At 42.3% G+C, this 19,274-nt stretch overlaps 1 protein-coding gene across 1 annotated transcript in view; it reads left to right on the top strand.

The window, feature by feature from the left end:
- F5 (coagulation factor V) overlaps window positions 1–9,135 on the top strand; it is a gene marked incomplete at its 5' end in the record, with an annotated part of 33,862 nt that extends 24,727 nt beyond the window's left edge. The window contains 9 exons of the mRNA XM_081997389.1: window positions 400–579; window positions 2,261–2,377; window positions 2,834–2,905; window positions 4,030–4,124; window positions 5,735–5,890; window positions 6,729–6,873; window positions 7,030–7,178; window positions 7,957–8,139; window positions 8,906–9,135. Coding sequence (XP_081853515.1) covers window positions 400–579; window positions 2,261–2,377; window positions 2,834–2,905; window positions 4,030–4,124; window positions 5,735–5,890; window positions 6,729–6,873; window positions 7,030–7,178; window positions 7,957–8,139; window positions 8,906–9,094 — 1,286 coding nt within the window. The 3' untranslated portion in view covers window positions 9,095–9,135. The remainder of the gene's footprint in view (window positions 1–399; window positions 580–2,260; window positions 2,378–2,833; window positions 2,906–4,029; window positions 4,125–5,734; window positions 5,891–6,728; window positions 6,874–7,029; window positions 7,179–7,956; window positions 8,140–8,905) is intronic.
- Between the last annotated feature and the right edge of the window lie 10,139 nt (window positions 9,136–19,274).

Genomic DNA, 19,274 nt, shown 5'->3' on the forward strand with positions numbered 1-19,274 from the left:
CTGCCTTTTGAAAATGTGGACTATAAAATCAGTTATTAATTGAAGATGCCAGTTGTGACTATGGCTGTGGAAATGAAAGCTACAGAACACGTTTTGGATAGCTGTCCTTATTTTTTGGCCCTGATGTTCCCATCTGATCTTTAATCTCTTACATCTCCTTGTTCCCCTGGCTGCCATGTCTTGAAAGCAAACTGTGCTCAAACCCTCTGGTGAGGTCCCTGGATTTTCTGAACTGATGTACATAGACTATAAAGTGTGTAGCACTTCGAATTGGAAAAAGTGGTGTTTTTCCCAAATGCATTACTTCATTAAATACTTTACTCATTTTAATAACTACAATCTAGCACTTTGAGACCTGTTTTGTGAGCGTTTTTCCTTACTAGCATTTTTTTTCCCCAGCCATTAATGGGATCACCTACCATTTGCAAGGTTTGAGGATGTATGAAGGTGAACTGGTCCGATGGCATTTGCTGAATATGGGTGGGCCAAAAGACATTCATGTTGTTCATTTTCATGGACAGACCTTCATAGAACAAGGAGAGCCAAAGCATCAGCTTGGTACATACACGCTCCTTCCAGGTAAGTATGACAGCAGATGTAAGTTCTAAGGGGTGATCGGTGCAATCTGTCATCGTCATCATCATACCAATATAAAGGTGAACAGAAGTTGGTGCTGGGCACAGTAGGAAAGAGTTTGAGAACACTAACTGTTCATTGGCCTATGATTGTCAGGAGGAAAATCATCACTGTGCACCTCACTTAATGCTGTGGGAGGGGGAAAATAAAGATAACATTGCAGTCCTGTAAAACTGGAAATATGAGTTAAGGTACAGACAAAACTTAAGTGCCTGGACAAATGTCTTCCTCTCAGACAAGACGGGATATATATGGAGAAGGAATAGCAGTATGGTCTGCAGCACTACCTTCTCTTTTGCGCTTTCCTTGCCATTCACCAGGTATGTGAGGATGAGCGGGTCTCCCTCTGTTACATCTCCCTTGTCCTATCTGCAAAGTTGCTGGGCTTGGCTTTGGAAGGTGCCCAACAGTAAAGATCAGTATTGGAAAAAGAAAGTCAGTAGGATAGTGTCAGCCACCCGTTCCTCGTGAGATGACAGCTGTAACAGCAGCACAGCCATCCTGCTCACATGTCCTCAGGCTTCAGTACTGCGGAAGTCTCACTGATGTTTGCTCAGAAAGACTATTGGTATCTGGCTCAGTATGGTGAGGGTTTATTTTTATAGTATCAAGAAGAGAAAGAACAAATGTGAGCCCTACGAGAATTCTTATGTCCAGGAAGAAAGAAAATAGGCTAAAAGCATTCATTCAGCCACAGGATATACTCCTTTGCCCATCACTGTCAGCAGTGCGAGTGTGCGATAACAGGACTTACAAAGCCTGTATTGCGAGCTACAAGTGTTTAAAAAAAAAAAAAAACCAACCAAACACCCCCTGTCCTCCCCCCAAAAAATAAAAAAAAAGGAAACAAGGATATCAAAATAATTCAATTGGCTTGGAATAATAGGAGTTTGTTTTGGTGAACATTAGGTGGTTTATTCACTATTTAAGCTTTTTAAGGTGATGTTTTTCACTATGACATCTACATATGTTTTTGTTTAAATGGGAACCAGAATTATCATGTCTGCACTAACTAGGAATATAAGAAAGGCAGTGAAGCATGTACTGTGCTTTCTAAAAAGTGTGACAAACAGCCTAAAACATATCTGCTTCCTGCTCAATCTTTGGCCCTCCTGGGGCTTGCAGAAAGTGAGGGGAGGGCCCATACATCTGATTCTCCTACATCTACTGTTGGCTTCTTTACATTCTTTCTTTACGTTACTTCAACAACGCACTGGGGCAGTAGGAGTGAGAACTATAATCAGCACCACAAAGTTAACATCCCTGCGTTATGTAATAAACTTAATAGCGCTGCTCGTTAAATGGCTCAGCACCGTACTTAATGTGCCAATATCTGCTCTTACATACAGGCATCCAAGGTTTTGTGCTTCCCAAGCAGCTATTCCAGCAGCAATAGCTAGGTTTTGATCTGGTCACTTAATTCCAATCTCAGTGTCCATCTGAAACTTCCTAAGAAAAAAGGGATTGAGACGGCAGTAGTTATTGCTCTGTCTGTAATGTGTAGCAGGTTATTTAATTTTTCTCAATTAAGTCATAGGACTATCTTTGGTTTAACATCCAGCCTCACTAACATCAATCTTATAATGCTAACATTTCTGATACATTTCTCTTCCATTTTTTTAAGGCTCATTTAGAACAATTGAAATGAAACCACAGAGACCTGGCTGGTGGCTTTTAGACACTGAAGTGGGAGAATATCAGCAAGCAGGAATGCAGACATCCTATTTGGTTATAGAGAAAGGTACTGAACTAAGGTGTTTTGTATCTGGGGGAGTCAAGCTGTAAAGTCCTCTCAACCCTTTCAGGATCACTAAAAATAAATTTGGGAGGGTGTTCTGCAAAAACCCAAAGTAGATTCTCTGTGCTTTTCAAGGAGGGGGTGTAGTGGTTGCTGTAAATTTATTCTAGAAGAAAAAATGTTTACTCTCTAGCATACTAGCTTTGAATTATTTAGCATACTACTTTGATTCCTTTAGCTTAGTAGATTTGAATTTGAGGTTTCTTCACAGTGACCAGTGGATCAATCTGCTGAGAGAAATTGTAGGGATTAATTTAGCCTTCTCTGGGAAGAAAGTGGTGATGTTACAATATTACTAAGAATTGTTCTGAATGACGCTGTCTTAAAAGATTCCACCAGAATATGTACTGGAATAGCCCTCCTTTTCTTTAACAACAAATTTAACTGTGCTCTCTTTAGAGTGCAGGATTCCAATGGGTCTAGCAAGTGGAGTTGTTCTCGATTCACAAATCAGCGCTTCACATCATGTAGGTGAGTTGAAAAGGTCCAGGCATGCTCCTGAATGTCTGCAGCCAGGTATTGCAGTTCCATACTCTTGTGGCATCTCATGATACATCATACAAGATCAGTTCAGCAGTGAATCAACTGACAGGTTAAAAAGCTCTCCAGTGATGCAAGCAGAGACTGTGAGCTGTGCCAGGTTGCCCTCATCACTGTATTTTAAGTGTCACAGGTCTATTGTCAGTATCACAAGTCTAAGAGTCAGCCAGTCCTCTGTCTGTGGCCTGCTGGATGACCTGGAACAAATACAGCTTTATCTTCTTGTCCTTTGGGGTTCCCTGCTTGAAAACCAACAGCAAGTGATCAAAAAGCTTTTGAGATTGGCACGTGGTTATGAAATGTGAAAGGACAAAGTGTATCTCTTATGAAAGATTTGGGAACCTGGCATCCAGAGCAATGACAGAGTCTTTATCAAGTTTATCAAATTTATCAAGTTTATTCCTGGTATAAAAGTGGGATTATTTGATAGAGAAATTGATAAAATTTTACATGGAAAGTGTCAAATCAAGGTAAACAGGTTACACAAAAGTGCAGGAACACACATCCTTCCCCTCAAAATAACAAATAAATTATTTTGGAAAACTGATTCTTATGTGTATTTAATTTTCTTTCTTCATTTGCCACCACAGTGCTAAGATGCCTTGAAAGCCGCGTTGTTTCCTCTTCCAAATGTTTCCTTTTCCATATGAAACATGCTGTTTCATATCAGTTGTTAACATGGAAACCTCCTTATGCAGAGGGAAGCTGTCTGCTGTGAATGTAGAGCACATTTTGTGTCTGATCCTGCTGGTGGCCAAAACTTGTTTAGCAAACTCTAGACCCTGTTTCCAAATCAGTAGACAGTACGTTACATAAGAAGCTGTTATTTTTAAAGTCATTCTGCCAACTATAAAACTTTGCAGGGTAACAGCTGACTTTCAGTTGCTGACCATGTCCAAATTAGATTATGGTTTTAGTCTATTGGTTAGGGTTTTTTCTCAGGACAGATTGGAAAGGAACTGAAGGACTCAACATCAGTACCTAGTTAGAGCCTCTGTTTATTTTTTTTCAGCGCCTCTCTTTAAATTCTTGCTTTATTCATATTTTCTGTCTAGACTATTGGGAACCTAAGTTAGCCCGATTAAACAATTCTGGAACATACAATGCTTGGAGCACTATAATGAAAAAAGAAGAACTCCCTTGGATCCAGGTATGGTTGGTATAACATGTGCTTGACCATCATTGAGCCTGGGTATGGCCATACAATCCTATGTTGTGATTTTCCTGCAACCTCTTTTAAAAGGTCAAGCTGCTCTTGTTCTTGCTGAGAAAACTGCTGGGGAAAACTGAAAAGATACACCAAGCTTGATTGGTGATACCATAAACTGCCCACCTCCCTTGGAGAAAAAGCGGTCTTTACTGCTATTGAGGCCCATTGACTGAACAGTTACCCTCACAATTTAGACTGTAACTGTTTTGTAGGCAAATGGAGTCGTTCTTTCCATTGTCTACCTAATGGTTCATATTTATATTTGTGTATGTTTGTCAGGTGATCGTTTGAAGTGTACTCTCAAACATTGCCTCGGAGAGTTTTGTGTGTGTTTATTTTGGATGCTTCCATGTCCAACTCGACATAGCACAGTGTGGCTTCACAGGGAAATTTAGCTTATAATTATGCCTTCAAGTACTATATCATTCAGTCACTTCACTTCTTCCACCTTTTTCTTCCATTCCAATCACTTTTGCACCAGATAGCCAATTTGCACCCACATTATTTCATACAAATCTCACTAAAATTGGCAGTTGAGAGAAAAGAAAGACTCAAACTAGTGTTGCAGTGTAAGTTCAACAGGTGGCTGTTATGCTTGGCTTGCTAACATTTGACATGCTAGCAAGTTAGTGGAGGTGAAGTAGGGGGAGAAGGTTGGGGGATCTGATGTGGAACTGGAAATAATGTTGGGAAGAGAAGGATTTGATGGGGGCATGATAGCGAGAAGCTGAAGCTACTGCAGTAAAGATAGAGAGATGTTGCAATAGGACAAGGGGTAATGGTTTTAAACTAAAAGAGGGTAGATTTAGACTAGATCAAAGGAAGACATTTTCTCACAAATGAGAGTGGCGAAACTCTGGAACAGGTTGCCCAGAGAACGTGGTAGGCTCCCCATCGCTGCGAACATTCGAGGTCAGGCTGGACGGGGCTCTGAGCAACCTGATCTAGTTGAAGATGTCCCTGCTCATTGCAGGGGTTTGGACTAGATGACCTTTAAACATCCCTTCCAACCCAAATATTCTATGATTCTGTGATGTGGAGGGCATATCCTGAAGAAGGAGTTTCACTGCTGATAAAATTAAATTGGCAAGATGTTCTTATGTGCTAAGTTTTGGGATCTGGTATCAGCAGGAATGGTGGCTTTTCAGCCCTTCAGAATGTCATATCCCTCTTCTCAGCCTGTGTATCCAAAACTAGAGGCAGCTTATGAAAATGTGAACCTTTAATTTCTCTGTACTCTTTTTGCCTATCTGTAAAATGAGGATTGCAGGGTTCTGCCTAGCAGAGACACATATATTTTTGAGGTGTCTTTGTGGTGCTGTGCTGAACGCTATAAAATGGTCTCTGAAATTAAATGCACACACAAATAAATACGCAAATGAAATGAGACAGCATTAATTTGGACTCTGGTATCTGCTTGTATTCCTCCTGAGAGCGTTAGTGTTGTGGGGTTTAAAATGCAGGGCTCAAAACTATTGTATAGATGCCAAAGAATGAAGTGGATTTCACTGTGCATTATTTGCTTTATAAACACTTTTTGCTGTTCCTAGGTGGACTTTCAAAGACAAGTTCTGTTAACCGGGATACAGACGCAGGGAGCCAAGCAGTTTTTGACATCCTTGTACATCCAGAAGTTCTTTATTGTTTACAGCAAAGACAAACGGAAGTGGAGCGCTTTCAAAGGAGACAGCTCTCCAGCACAAAAGGCCTGTACATGCCATAGGGGTTGCGTCATCATTATGATGCATTGGGGTGACAGTTTTATGTTAAGAGATAGTGGAAAAAACGATGGCCTTCAGAGACTTAGTAATACATCTTGAGGCCCCAAAGGGCATTTACCAATCTAATGAAATTCAGACCAGAAGACAAATTGTAAGGTGAGGAACCTCCTAGAATGGGGTTGAGATTGTCACTGTGACCTTGACTATATAGAGTCTGGCTTTCTCACAAGCATCTCTCCCTACTTCTATTTCCTAAGCCCATGTCAGCTTCTTGAAGCAAGCAGGAAGCTGAACTGAAAATCAGGCCCTACCTCATTTGCAACTAGATCCTCCTTCCTCTCCCTCCCTTCCTGTTGTCACAACAGTTGAATGTTAAACTGCCTGAATTGCCTGCAGAAGACCTATGTAATGTGTGGCCATACCCTGCGAGAGGTTAGTTTTTTGTCCAACCACTCCAGCTCTACCGATTACAGCTCCCTTCAGTTCACCTGGAGGTTTCTGTGATACAACTCCCAGACTGAAAACCTGTTGTCTCCTACCTCTTCTTTTGCCTCTTTACTAACATCGTCTTACAGACTTATATAGCGCATAGAAATGGGTTGCTTATTTGAACTGAGGCCTTCAGGCACTTCCAAATACGCTAAGAAGGGACCATGAAATATTTCAAGTTGCCTTGCAGTATAGGGCGTTCCATCACAGTGGGTGGGTCTAATGGCATTAAAAAAGAATACTTTTGTAACAGAGCAGGTTTTCAGCATCCAAGCTTGTGTTTGCATTAAATCAATGATATGTGGAATTTTTTTTCCTTTTTTTTTTTTAATAGATTTTTGAAGGCAATTCCGATGCCTATGGGGTAAAGGAGAACATCATTGATCCCCCTATTATTGCTAGGTACATCAGAGTCTACCCCACTGAGGCCTACAACAGACCTACTCTTCGCATGGAACTTCTGGGATGTGAAGTAGATGGTAAGAATGGGTCGTGTGCTGGTGCTTCCTTTCTGGCAATTTTTTTACTTACTACATTAAATGAAGCTAAAATTGTGGGTGTTCTCAATCCAGCATTGTTGCTTAGGCTGTGGCTACTTGGATGAACTGTAGATAACATGGTGCTTCTCTTAACAGGTTGCTCTTTGCCACTTGGAATGGAAAATGGAGAGATCAAGAATACCCAGATAACAGCCTCGTCTGTTAAGACATCCTGGTTTAACACATGGGACCCTTCACTTGCTCGTCTCAATCAGAAAGGAAAGATAAATGCATGGCGAGCCAAGGTAACAAGTGAAAAAGAGAGACGACAGCAAGACAGCTACAGTTAATAAATTTGTGCTGCCTGTCTGCTCATGCGCTTCCTGCACGCTGTGTCCAGCGCCAAGCGTGATAGGCTTACTTCACAAATCTTTAGCCATCCTTTAGGAAGAAGCTCCTTCAACTCTTCCAGTAGAAAACTCATTGAACTGCTGGCAACAGCAATGAAACCATATTCTGAGAGATGGATGGTGTCCTTTGGGCCAGAGCCTGCAGCACTTCCTGCAGAAACAGCCCTTGTAATTTCACAAGATGAATATAACTTGAATATTTGGCTCGTAGGGGTTAAAGAAACCCTTCCTGTCTTGGCTTATAGGCAGTGCAGCTTAATGGGTCTGGGAGTGGATGACTTTCAGCAAGGCATGTGAGCTTCTGTGTCTTCAAAATGGAGCTGTATTTCTTCACAAAACACCTTGAGATTTGCTGTGAGCTACTGTTTTGTATAAGTATTTGGTATTAGTATTATGTATTACATTTTAATACTGGAGATAAACCTGTGTTATTTTTTGTTATGTGTTGGGAATTAATGTGGAAACCTTATGACACCAAATACACCACCTGCAGTGAAGAGGAGAATTTTATGGGCCACCAAGAATGTATGTGACTTTTGCCTTAGCTTTACTCTTCTGCAGTTCTTTGGTGCATTTTGATGCAGTTTTAACTATCTTTAAACAGGATATTTTGCTTAAGCAAATACAGACATAGACATGTTTGCTAATAGACGACCCTTTTTATTAATTGTAGTTGAACAACAACCAACAGTGGCTGCAAATTGATCTCCTCACAATTAAGAAGATAACTGCTATTGCTACCCAGGGAGTCACGTCCATATCTGCTGAATACTTTGTGAAAACCTATGTTATCCTATACAGTGACCAAGGCTCAGAGTGGAAATCCTATCTAGATGATTCGAGCTCAGTGGCAAAGGTATCATCCTCAGCTCACATAATTGTATTATTGCATTGGTTTAGATGCTGAGCACAATCAAGGCCCAAAGGCAGAACACCCAGCCAAAGAGGTACTCTCCCAGGACTTTAAAATGCTAGGGAGCTGGGGTTACTGCAGATAATGTCATAATATCCATCTGATTTTTATCATAGCCATTAACAGTAATAAAAGAAAATAACTCCAGACCCATTGAGAATACAGTCAACATAGTGATAAAAGGAGCTGACACTATTTGTAAGTGAGGACATTTAATTAGAATGACAAATGGATTTCCCAAGGCCTCTTTTCAGTTTTTTTACTTCTGCCTTGATTTTATAGTGAAATTAATGTTAGTGAGCAGCTTTGCTGCAACAGAGCTGGGGAGCTCCAGATACCCACAGAGCGGACACAGTACTTTACATTGTTGCCCACACCACCTTACACCAACCTAACTGACAAGGACTACTAGCAGAGGTGAAATAAGGAAAGTTTGGGTTTTTTTAGTCCATCCAAATTAGGATGGCAAACTTTGTAGTGTGTATGGAAACAGAGGCTGTTTAATTCATTCAGACTCAGATATTGCTGGCCTGAACTAGCTTTGACCCAGCTTTTTGGGGAAGAGACTGGATGTGGTCTTATGTAAAATCAGAAATGATTAGCCTGGATGGCTAATGCAACAGTTGGAACCATTTTAAAAAGAAAAAGCGGGTGGTTTTTTTTTTTAAACTGCTGCTTTTTAACTAATAGTATGTTTGTGTATTTGCAGGTTTTCTTGGGTAATGAAAACAGCAGTGGGCACGTCAAGCATTTCTTTAACCCACCCATCCTGTCCAGGTTTATCCGCATTGTTCCAAGAAAATGGTATCATGGTATTGCCCTTCGGGTAGAACTCTATGGCTGTGATTTTGGTGGAGGTCTGGCTGTGAAAAGGACTGACAAGTCTGGGATCTCTTAACCTTTTGTCAATTGTCATGCAGAACAACGTTTTTTTTTTCTAAAAACCCTTAAAACAATCATACTTAGTAGTTTGGATGTGTGCCTTCTCAAAGGACCTTAATGGTTTGCCAGCAAGAATTGAGAGATTTCTCTGGCAGATGTTTCATTCCTACAAATACACACTTTAGAAAACAGCTTCTTTTCTGTGGGAAGAAATAGCAGTCCCTTCTGACTTGTATTATCACTTCTTCATTCTAACCAGTACTCTGTCTCACTTTTTACTTAATTTTAGGCTCTAAATCCCTAGGGATGGAGACTCTGGCCTTAATGCTGAGCCCTGATTATCTCCATTTTGTAATGCTTCTGCAGCACAGAGGAGGAATAGAAAGCTACAGCAGGAGGATGTTCTTCATACATAGGGCTGAGAGGGAAAACCAGTGCAGGTATGGAGCTGTGGTGCTGCATTCCAGTGATGCCTCAGTAAGAAATGATTGCAGGGCTGGCCTCGCCTCTACATGGTCTTTCATCTGCGCTGCGGCGGAGGTAGAACGCATCCCAGCATTGAGGCGTGTGCAGCCCCTTCTCGGAGAATGTGGGTTCGCATTATTGATATGGTTCTTACATACCCAGCACACCTGAAATGCTGTGGATTTCACATAATGATTCATCTTCAGTGCACCGGCAGGGGGAGTCAGCAATATCTTTTTCCCAGAAATGAGAAGGGAAATGATTTAACCTGGATTATGGTAGGTCATGGAATGGCTGTGGTAGAACCAAGGTGAGACTCCAGAACTCCTGACATTCAGTCCCATATAAACTTTTAGACCACGGGGAGGCATTGAGAACCGTAGGTGTTCAGTGAGAATGCTGAACACCTGGTGGTGGCAGATGAGGGTTGGATGAAACTGGGCAATAGAAACATCTGCATCTTCTTTACTGATTAGCCCTGACAGTATTTTCACTAATGAAACTAATCTTGTGCATACAGCATACAGGGATTTTTCCCTGGATGACTACATCTAGCAAAAACATATACACAATCCATGAAGTCATTAATCCAGCAGACTTCTAGCTAAGCTTTCAGGTAGTGTCTTTGTTTTCTATCCTGTAAATCACTTAATTGCAGAGCTTCCACTTTACCACACTAGGTACCCTTCAGCAGGGTGGATTTTCCAAAGTGGTTTGTCTTTGAACTTCATACAGTGTTAGCAAGTTATTTCAGTAGTTTTTCAATTCTTGTATCTTACAGACCATGCATTTCAAGCTGAAGGTATATAATGGGAGTGGGGGAAAAAATATAAAAACTAAACAAATATTTTCTTTGGGTTTTTTTTTTTTACTATGTCACAAAGTGGTGTCATTTTTCACTGGAAAATAAAGATAATATTGCAGCATGAAAAACATCAACAATTTATTTTGTGTATTTGCCTTGACAGTATTACCTTGTCAATAATTTGTGAAATTTTGCATCACGAAAGTTAAATTTTCAGCTTGATGGGAAATTTCAGTGCTAATTAGAATTAATTTCAAATGGTGAAACTGTATGAATAATTGCTTCATCTTGAAAGATCAGTTTGTTAATATTTTGTAATGGTGCTTAATTTAGTTTTGTTTGATACAGGCATGAAATTGCAATACAAGCCATATTCACTAAAAAAAAAAAAAGAATAAATGTAAGCTTTGGAGTCAGGTTTTACCCTACAAAACAGATAATAAATACTTGCTAACTTCAGCAGGACTATGATTGTGCGGTATGTGCTAAACAATTTATGTTTACGAAGGCTGTGATCTTAAAGGTTCTACATAGGTAGTTAGTTTATTTTTATATATATATATATATATATGATTCTATGTAAAGTTAGGCACTTGCAAAATTGATTGCAAGAGCATAACTCAATACATCTGCATCAATTTTCCAAGTTGGAGATTCTGTTTCTACTTGCTAGTGGACAGGACTTTGGTCAGCTGGGATCAGCCGTCCTGGTTGTGTCCCCTCCCAACTTCCCAACATGCAAAACATCAATGTATTGTCAACCCTGTTTTAGGGTGTTGTGTTTTGGATTTGTGCCTATGGGCTGCTACGATGAAAATTAAGTCCGTAACGCTGGTGTTTCCGTACGCCCGGCATAGCAGCACAGGAACCGCAGCAGCGCCTGGGCCCTGTGCCAGCCCAGGCACGTGGCCATTGCTATTAACAAAATGTTCCGTGGCACAGCGGAGCGAGATGATAAACGCTACAACAAACAGCAAAGCTCCAAAACAGCCGCTAACAAGCACTAGGCTCTAATACAGAGTAAGGCAAGCAAGCACAGGACCTGGGCAATGAAGAGCTTAACAGCGTGCTCCAATCAAATGCTGTTATCCCAAAGTCCTCTTGTCTCATGTTAGGCACCAAAAAGGGCTGTGGTGGGTTGACCCCAGCTGGCAGCTAAGCCCCCATCCAGTCAGTCGCTTGCTCCCCCCAGCAGGCTGGGGGAGAGAATTGGAAAGGCAAAGGCAGAAAAACCTGGGTTGATAGAAAGGCAGTTTAAGAAGTGAAGCAAAGCTGCAGGTGCAAGCAAAGCAAAGTAAGGACTTCACTCACCATGTCCCAGCGGCTGGCAGGTGCTCAGCCCCCTCCTGGCAAGCAGGGCCTCAGCACCTGTAAGGTTACTGGGGAAGTACAAACTTGGAAGAGTTGTACAAACTGGAAGTACAAACTTTGGAAGTACACTTGGAAGAGTTACTCTGGGAAGACAAACACCGTAACGCGGAACATCCCTCCCTTCTTCCCCATCCTCCTCCTCTTCCTCTTCCTTTCCCCCAGCTCGTACTGCTGAGCACAGCATTGCATGGTCTGGGATATCCCTTTGGTCAGCTGGGGGCAGCTGTCCCAGCTGTGTCCCCTCCTAGATCTTTGTGCAGCCCCAACCTGCTCGCTGGTGGGGCAGAGTGGGAAAAAGAAAAGGCCTTGGTGCTGTGCAAACACTGTTCAGCAACAGCTAAAACATCCCTGTGTTATCAAGACTGTTTTAGTCACAGATCCAAAGCACGGCACTATACAGGCTGCTATGAAGAGAATTAACTCCATCCCAGCCAGACTAAGTACTCAAAGTATTTCCAAATGCAAATGGGCAGTCAACTTCTTGGTCCACGTTTACAGCAACAAAGGTGTGAAATCATATCTGTACCGGATCTGCCCAACGGAAGGTAAGCTATGTTTGGTAGACAACCAAGAACTTTTATCAATTTCATGAAGCAACCAACTTAGGTTAAATCTGCCAAGGATTTTGGAAATTTGTAGTTAAAACAGTCAAACTTGCACCACGTTTACACAGCATGGAATGAAATCCTGTGTATGCTGAAGTTATTTGCAAAATACACACAGGGAGCAAGAGTTCCTGCAGTTCTCAAAGATGCGTATCACAGCATGAAAGCTCCACACGCAAGCTCTTTCGGACTGAGGGAGAAATGTGGTGCCAGAGTTCAGAGCATTCACATCTGGCCGATAATTCCTTCACTCAGGAATCTGAGTGGGTGCCTTCACATGGGCTGTTTCATCCAGAGGTCCAAAGTTAACTCCTTTTAGCCTCAAACAGCATTATGATGAAGTTTCCGCCCTCTAATGCTCTTTCCAGCTTCCAGGAGGCCTCGGGGTGCCTGAGGTTGACCATCTGCAAGGGGCAATAGCGTACGGATGGCTGTGCACAAAGCCACATGTTTTCCTCACTAGGTGCTACGAAGCGTTCCCTTTTGTTTTCCAGAGGTGGTAGTTGTACTTCTTCGAGCAGAGGTTGTGAAACTGGTTGCGTCTGCTCTTGGATTGAAAGTGCGGTGGAACTTCACGTAGAGAGTAGTTGAGCAGCTCTCGAGTAGCTGCTGACAGCAGCCCTGCAGTAGTTTCTTCAGACCCTGATGCGTTAGCCTCGTATTCAGGCAGGTTTGCACAGACTGCCCTGTAAAGGCTAAAGCTGATTCAGGCAGGCTTATAGGAATCGGTAAGCACACCTCTTGCTTGTAGAGTAGATGCAACCTCCATTTTTGCTGTTTTTTTCCGCTAGCAGTTCTGACCATAATGCCTGCACTGCAGGGGTAGCTGGCCTGGAGCTGAGCCAGCTCACCTTCAGCGAGGTTTCCAGAAGTTTGCAAACCGGGTGGTGCCCTCCATGCCACTGGCATAGCAAAGCTTAATGGAGACATAAAGTTGTATATTGCCCATGGATTAAAGTCAATGTAGATCACATTTCTGCGTTCACTCTCTCAGAAACCTCCTGATCTGTACATCAAAATAGATGCAAAGGTGAATCTGGGCTTTGGGGCACTTTACACATTACAGGCATCAGTGAGCAGGCATGGCAAAAGTATGCTCATGTGAAGTGCCAGGAGAACTCTACAGAAAAAGCATCAAGTGGGAATCTGATCAGGACTCCGGACAAATAGACAACCTTTTGAGCGCCCTCCAGCACACCCTGAAATGGCCATGAACACTGGTGGGTTGATCAGAATTTTAGGACTCTGTTAAGGGGCAAAAACAGGGCTTGCAACCTTGCAAGGAGTGATGCTCAGGAGGTATCTTTCATGACAGGAAAAAATCTTTTGGACACATACCTGAGGGAGGCAGGTAAAGGCTGTGCCCATGGCCACATATGTGCTAGGGAAGACTGTTTATTAATATGTTCCTATTTCGCACCATAGAAATGAGAGGCAACACTGTTCCGGGGTGACCAGCTGCTGTTTTGACTGAGTCAGTCATTCCACTTAATCAGCACTGAATATTCCTCCTCTTGCTCTCCCTCCTATATTTTGTTTTGTATGTTTATCCATGCTAGCTGTACATCATAACCAGTTTATCCACCTGCACTTTCCTATCGTTGCTGTGCCCCGTCCTCCGTTTGTTTGTTACGCCCAGTACTTGCATCATGCTTTAATTACAATAAACTCCTCCAGGTAGGGACTCCATCTTCTTGAATGTTTGTACAGCACTCTCCAAAACAGGCCACGGGATCATTCTCAGGCTTCCTGTGCACATTTGTAACACCATTCCTAATGGGAGCAATACTATGTAAAGCCCACTGTGACCCAGATATTTCTAAAAGCACCAATTCAGACTGACCTGTGTGCTTCTACATTCAATGAAAGTACAGGGTATGTTTCTTCTAAGTCTACTTGATGCACTGCTTGCTTTTCTTCGTAACACCTGCTATTGTACTCTCTTTTAGCACTTCCCATGTAAATTCGTCCACCAGTGTCTCCATCTGTAGCAGACTTAAGTGACTTTTCCATATTTTTCCCCGTGTAGCTGACTGCAAAATATTTTTAAAATGTTACGTCCATAATGGAAATGTATAGCACTGTACAACATGATCCATCTTAGACCAAGAGTTAATCTGATATCCTGTGGCAAGTGATTCCACAAATTCAGCCGTAAATGCCTGATTTCCAATGGCTGTGTGCCCCAGCCTGCATTGTGTCAAATGCAGAGCCTGCTATGGTGTGCCAGGCATAAGGGAAGCTCTCTGCCTGAGGCTTTCGACAGCAACCCTGCGCTTTGGAGAGATGGCTGCTGTTTGTTCGAAGGCTTCTGCAGGTCTTGATAGCTTGGATTTTACACTAGCTTCTCTGTCAGCTGTGTTCCAGTAAACTGCAGTGCCGCTTTTGTTTCCCCCCATGCACAGCTTTCAGGACTTACTTGGTTTACCAGTCTTGTTGAACGCAGGGTCTAGCATGGATGGAACTAGAGGTGATGAAGGCAGCGCTGGAGGAGGTACATGGTGGAATGTGTGGATGTCAAGGCATGGACTACAGGTAAAAACCGTGAAGTTTCAGAAAAATGAAAATGATGAATTTGTGTTGAACTAGAGTACCAAAATATCTTGGACTGCCAGGTTGTGTATAGTAAAATAGAAACAGAAAATATGCTCTGTCCGTGCTACAGAGAAGAACTGTTGCATTCTTTTAGCAAGGGACCTTTTCTTACAGGGCAAGGACAATTGATCAGATTATAGCAATATATTTATGAGGATGACTGCTGACCCTCCCTTCACCTCTCTAAAATACAAGACTACAACATATCCCTGAGAGTTTTCTTGCTCTCAAAAAGCTGGAATAGCTCCAAACCAGCTGTGGCATTCAAAGAATATCCTAGCAGAATTTATACATCTTTATTTTTTGAAGAGGGGAAGGAATTTTAAAGGAATTAAGAAAGGATCAAGAAGCTGATCCAATTCTGTTGTCTGTCTTAAGGCTTTTTTAAAACAGTAATTTACTAGTTGAGGTCCTGATATGGGAAAACACAGTATTCTTCCCTCCAGTGAAATTGCCTTGTTCTATTGGTTTTGATGCCAGGGAAACATGTGCTCTGTGCTTGCAGGACAGGGCTATCCTCTTGAATTTGGGCTCACATTTACTCAACATGTGACATCTTAAAAGTCTGGAACTAACAAACCATTGGAGAGTAGGAAGTAACAGAAATGAAGGCATACTATCTGAATAAAGTAATCAATGCCAGAGCTTTTAAATTAACCCTTTGTGGCTGCATAATATTTGTAAGTCTCCTGTTCAAAGCCCCCAAACTATCGAAGGATTGGTTGAGGGGGAAACCAGAAGACACAGACCTTCAGGGTTGTATCCAGTCTTCTGTTCTTACAGATAGCTACAGATAGGCTTACAGATAGGCTTTGTTCTAAACTAATCATGCTTCATTTAAAAAATAATTTTTTTTTTTAATTCTCGCAACTTCTGTTTCATTCCAACATATATACTATTAACTATATACTAGTTAATAGAGTCTGCTTCCCCAAATTAATTACAATGGCCAAAATCAAAAGAAAAATATCTAAAACAAATCTAAAAACAATGAAATCAATTGCTGCCTTTTCTCACGTTTATGTACCTTTGTTTCTTCCATGCTCAGCAAAAGACAAATCTGGTTTACTCCCTCCTTCTGCAGAATTTCTGTGGAACTCTGAATAACAGCTTCACAAGAGTGCAGAAAGTTTTTAACTTACAGAAGCTTTTCTCCAAACAATTTGGCAAGACTTTAAAAGAACTTTTCCTGCATGTATATTTTATAAATTCCTCCACCATAAACGGCAGGCCAGAACTGGTTAACAATACTCTGGTGCATTTTTGGGTGAAACCTGTCAGAGTTTATGGTGTGGATGCGACCTTAAAACATTGTCGACTCTGAGACTGACATGTGCATTTAGATGAGTTGCTTGGATCTCATGCTGAATCAAACATCCTCGTAGGGGTGATTTCACCCTAGATTCAGACAAAAAGGGATTCTTAGTCATTAGCACTAAGGAGAGCAGCAACAGCGCCCTGGTGTGATCCTTTTCTTCCAAAGTGCCAGCAGCAATTTCAGAGATTAATCTGAAAATCTGAAGAGTTCTGGGCAAGTACAGACAGGTTTCAAGCTTCCCTTGTGCAACAGAGGAGCAGGAAAGCACAGCCAGCATGTACCCTGGCCAGCAAGAGAACCTTCTAGTGTACCACAGCCCTGAGTTGTACGAAGGTGAGGCTTCTGATAAAGAGGTTGTTTGAGGAAACTCATACTCTCTGAAGGCAGTTCTGAGTGGTCGAGTAACCCAGCACAGAAGGTTTTGTCCAATAGTACTGTATGAGCTGTGTCGTTGTATAAAACATTATTCACTGGGAAATGTTCAGGAGATGTAGAAACCAGAGTTGTGTCTGTAAAGGGCAGCCATCACACAGTGCATCCATGCTGCAACTATCACTCAATCAGTTCAGATCACACGTGTGCAGGTGGTGCCTCTCTGGCAGACTTGCACTGTTGTGGTCTTGAAAGATTTTATCATTGTTTCCACGTAATTATTTATGTGGAAGTGTTCAGAATACGAGCAATCATTCAAATTGATCAAATCTTTCTGGTAAGAGAATGATTTTTCTGTGGAAAATGGTTTCATCCTGTATGGACTCTAGTGATTTTCAAAACACTTTTCACATCGCCTGTCTGGGAAGCTGGAAATGAACAAACATGTAGCTTTGGGATGAAACCAGTTGTTGTTTAATGCTAACATAAATTGTAAGGTTATTTTGGTTTTGGAATTAAGAAAAATACCATTGAAGGGTAGGCATTTTTCCCCTATCCCTATTTCTTTATTTTTAAACTTCATACTACTCCTTTTTTCCACAGAAAAAGGTGTGTGCTTGTTGAGAGAGGAAAAGAGCAGGGAAGACTAAGGAAAGAATGGGTGAGAAACCCTACTGTTCACAGCTTATGTCTTCCATCTTGGAAAAAAATATTGGAATTTTTTAGGTTTTTCTTTACTATCAAACACCTCTAACCTTACTTTACTTTTTCTAGTAGAGTGGCAAGATCGAGAGGGAAAATGGGGAGGAAAGCTAGGGAATGAAAGCTAGAAGTAAAAATTCAAGGAATAAAATTTTATTTTGTTTCCAAAGGCTGAAAATATTCTGTGAAAACAAAATAAGGTGAGTTCTTTCGAGAACAGAAGAAACCCTGATAAAACCAGGAGTACTTAAATCAAAATTTTGCAGGTTCTTTTTCTTATGCAGTTTTTGGAGGCAAAATCTAGGTTGCCTGACTGACTGACTGTGTACTGCTTCAAGGAAACGGGTTGAGCTGACATAACTCCTCCTTTTAACCCTGGCCAATCCCCTGGAAACAGCAGTCGAGCTCCAGTGGCACAAACTCGAGGGACTGCTGTTTTGGAAGGGACTGAGGCCGCCCATCAGATCCTGCGAGCAGCCTGGAAGTTGTGGGAACTGCTGCCCCCAGGCAGGGCGTGCCATGGGAACCCCAAGGTTTGGGTCTTTCCTCCCGCCTCTGCTCGGCGTGATGCGACGACCCAAATTGGTAGGAAGATGCGCGCGCCTTCTGCTAGCAGGCCATATCCTTTCATTACCTGCTACTGAGCTGCATGCCAGCAGAACATGGGGGCTGCTAAGAGCTAAGTGAGAGGTAGCTGCGTGTTTCTGTTCAGTTCCCCGTGGCAACTTGTTTCTCAGTCATCGTTTCGGCTCATTTCCCTCCAACTGTGCTATTTTAAGAGATCAGCAGTTGCTTGCAAATGGCTGAGATGGATGGCAGTATTACCGGGAGCTGACTCTATTTAGAGTTTTGCTTCAAGCTAAACTGTGGTGAAATGGCAATTGTAATCTTTTTTTCTAATAAACCTGCAAGAGAAAAGAACATGGAGATGCTCATGAGCAACGGTATTAGAACAATTGAAAGGAAATTTTGCTAGACCCAGAAGATAGCCAGAAAGCAGCAAATCACTTATGCTAGACGATACAGGACCAAAATGTTTAGCTACATTTTCCAGAGAGCTGAGTCATCTTATGGCCCCAAAGCCTACTGTAGCTATGTTTATTAAGCTATGATGATGGAGACAGTAATAAAATTCTGTTCAAGGAATCTGTTCTGGGGCTGAGAGGAAACTGTTCTTGCCCACCCAGCTGCTTATAGCCAGATGCCTTCTGAGGGCTTTTATTTTGCTTCCTCCAGCATCGGCCCCAGCTGAGAGGCAGGATATGTAATTGCACAGGTGGGGGGCCTGACCCCTGGTGTGAACTTTCTTTGGCATCAGCCAATTTGGAGAACCAACTGTAGGTACGGAGTAGGAAGCCCTAGCAGTGGTAGCTAGGTGGAGGAGATCAGGGGAGTGGAGCATAGGGAACGGCAAAGCAGGTAGATTGAAAGACAGTGTGAGACAGGTGGAATGGCAGAAGAGCAAATAGTTTAGAGAAGGATTGGCAAAGCTTTAAGAATAATAGTCCTGGGCGAAGCTTTAGGTAATTACTTTTAATGTAATAGTTTTATTTTCCCCTCTTGTCTAACATTTCTTCTAGCTGGACAGTAGGTGCAAGCTCTTACTAAACCACAGAAGTGGCCCTTACCTTGCTAAAGGGAAGCAAGTGGCAGAGGTCAGCAGCTGAGTGCATTTGGGCCAGGAACGCAAGCAGCACAGCAGGTAAGGGATCTCTTTGTCGAAGTGGCTTTCAGGAAAGGCTTGTACCTGCCCCTCGGGGGAAGGGGGAGGTGAGGAATTTTAAGGGGAGAGTGAGCTATGGGGGTGACCTCAGCAGCGGCTGGAGCTCCGCCACGCTGCTGCGTCTTCTCCTTCCGCGCGTAGGCAAGAGGGGTGTCAGTCCTGCGCTCTGCCGCCCGTTCTGAATGTGTGCCGTAACCACACAACATGCCCTCCTTTCCTTTGACGGGCCTCCCCCTTACG

Source organism: Phaethon aethereus, assembly GCF_964289735.1.
Source record: "Phaethon aethereus genome assembly, chromosome: 1".
NCBI classification, from domain to species: Eukaryota; Metazoa; Chordata; class Aves; order Phaethontiformes; family Phaethontidae; genus Phaethon; species Phaethon aethereus.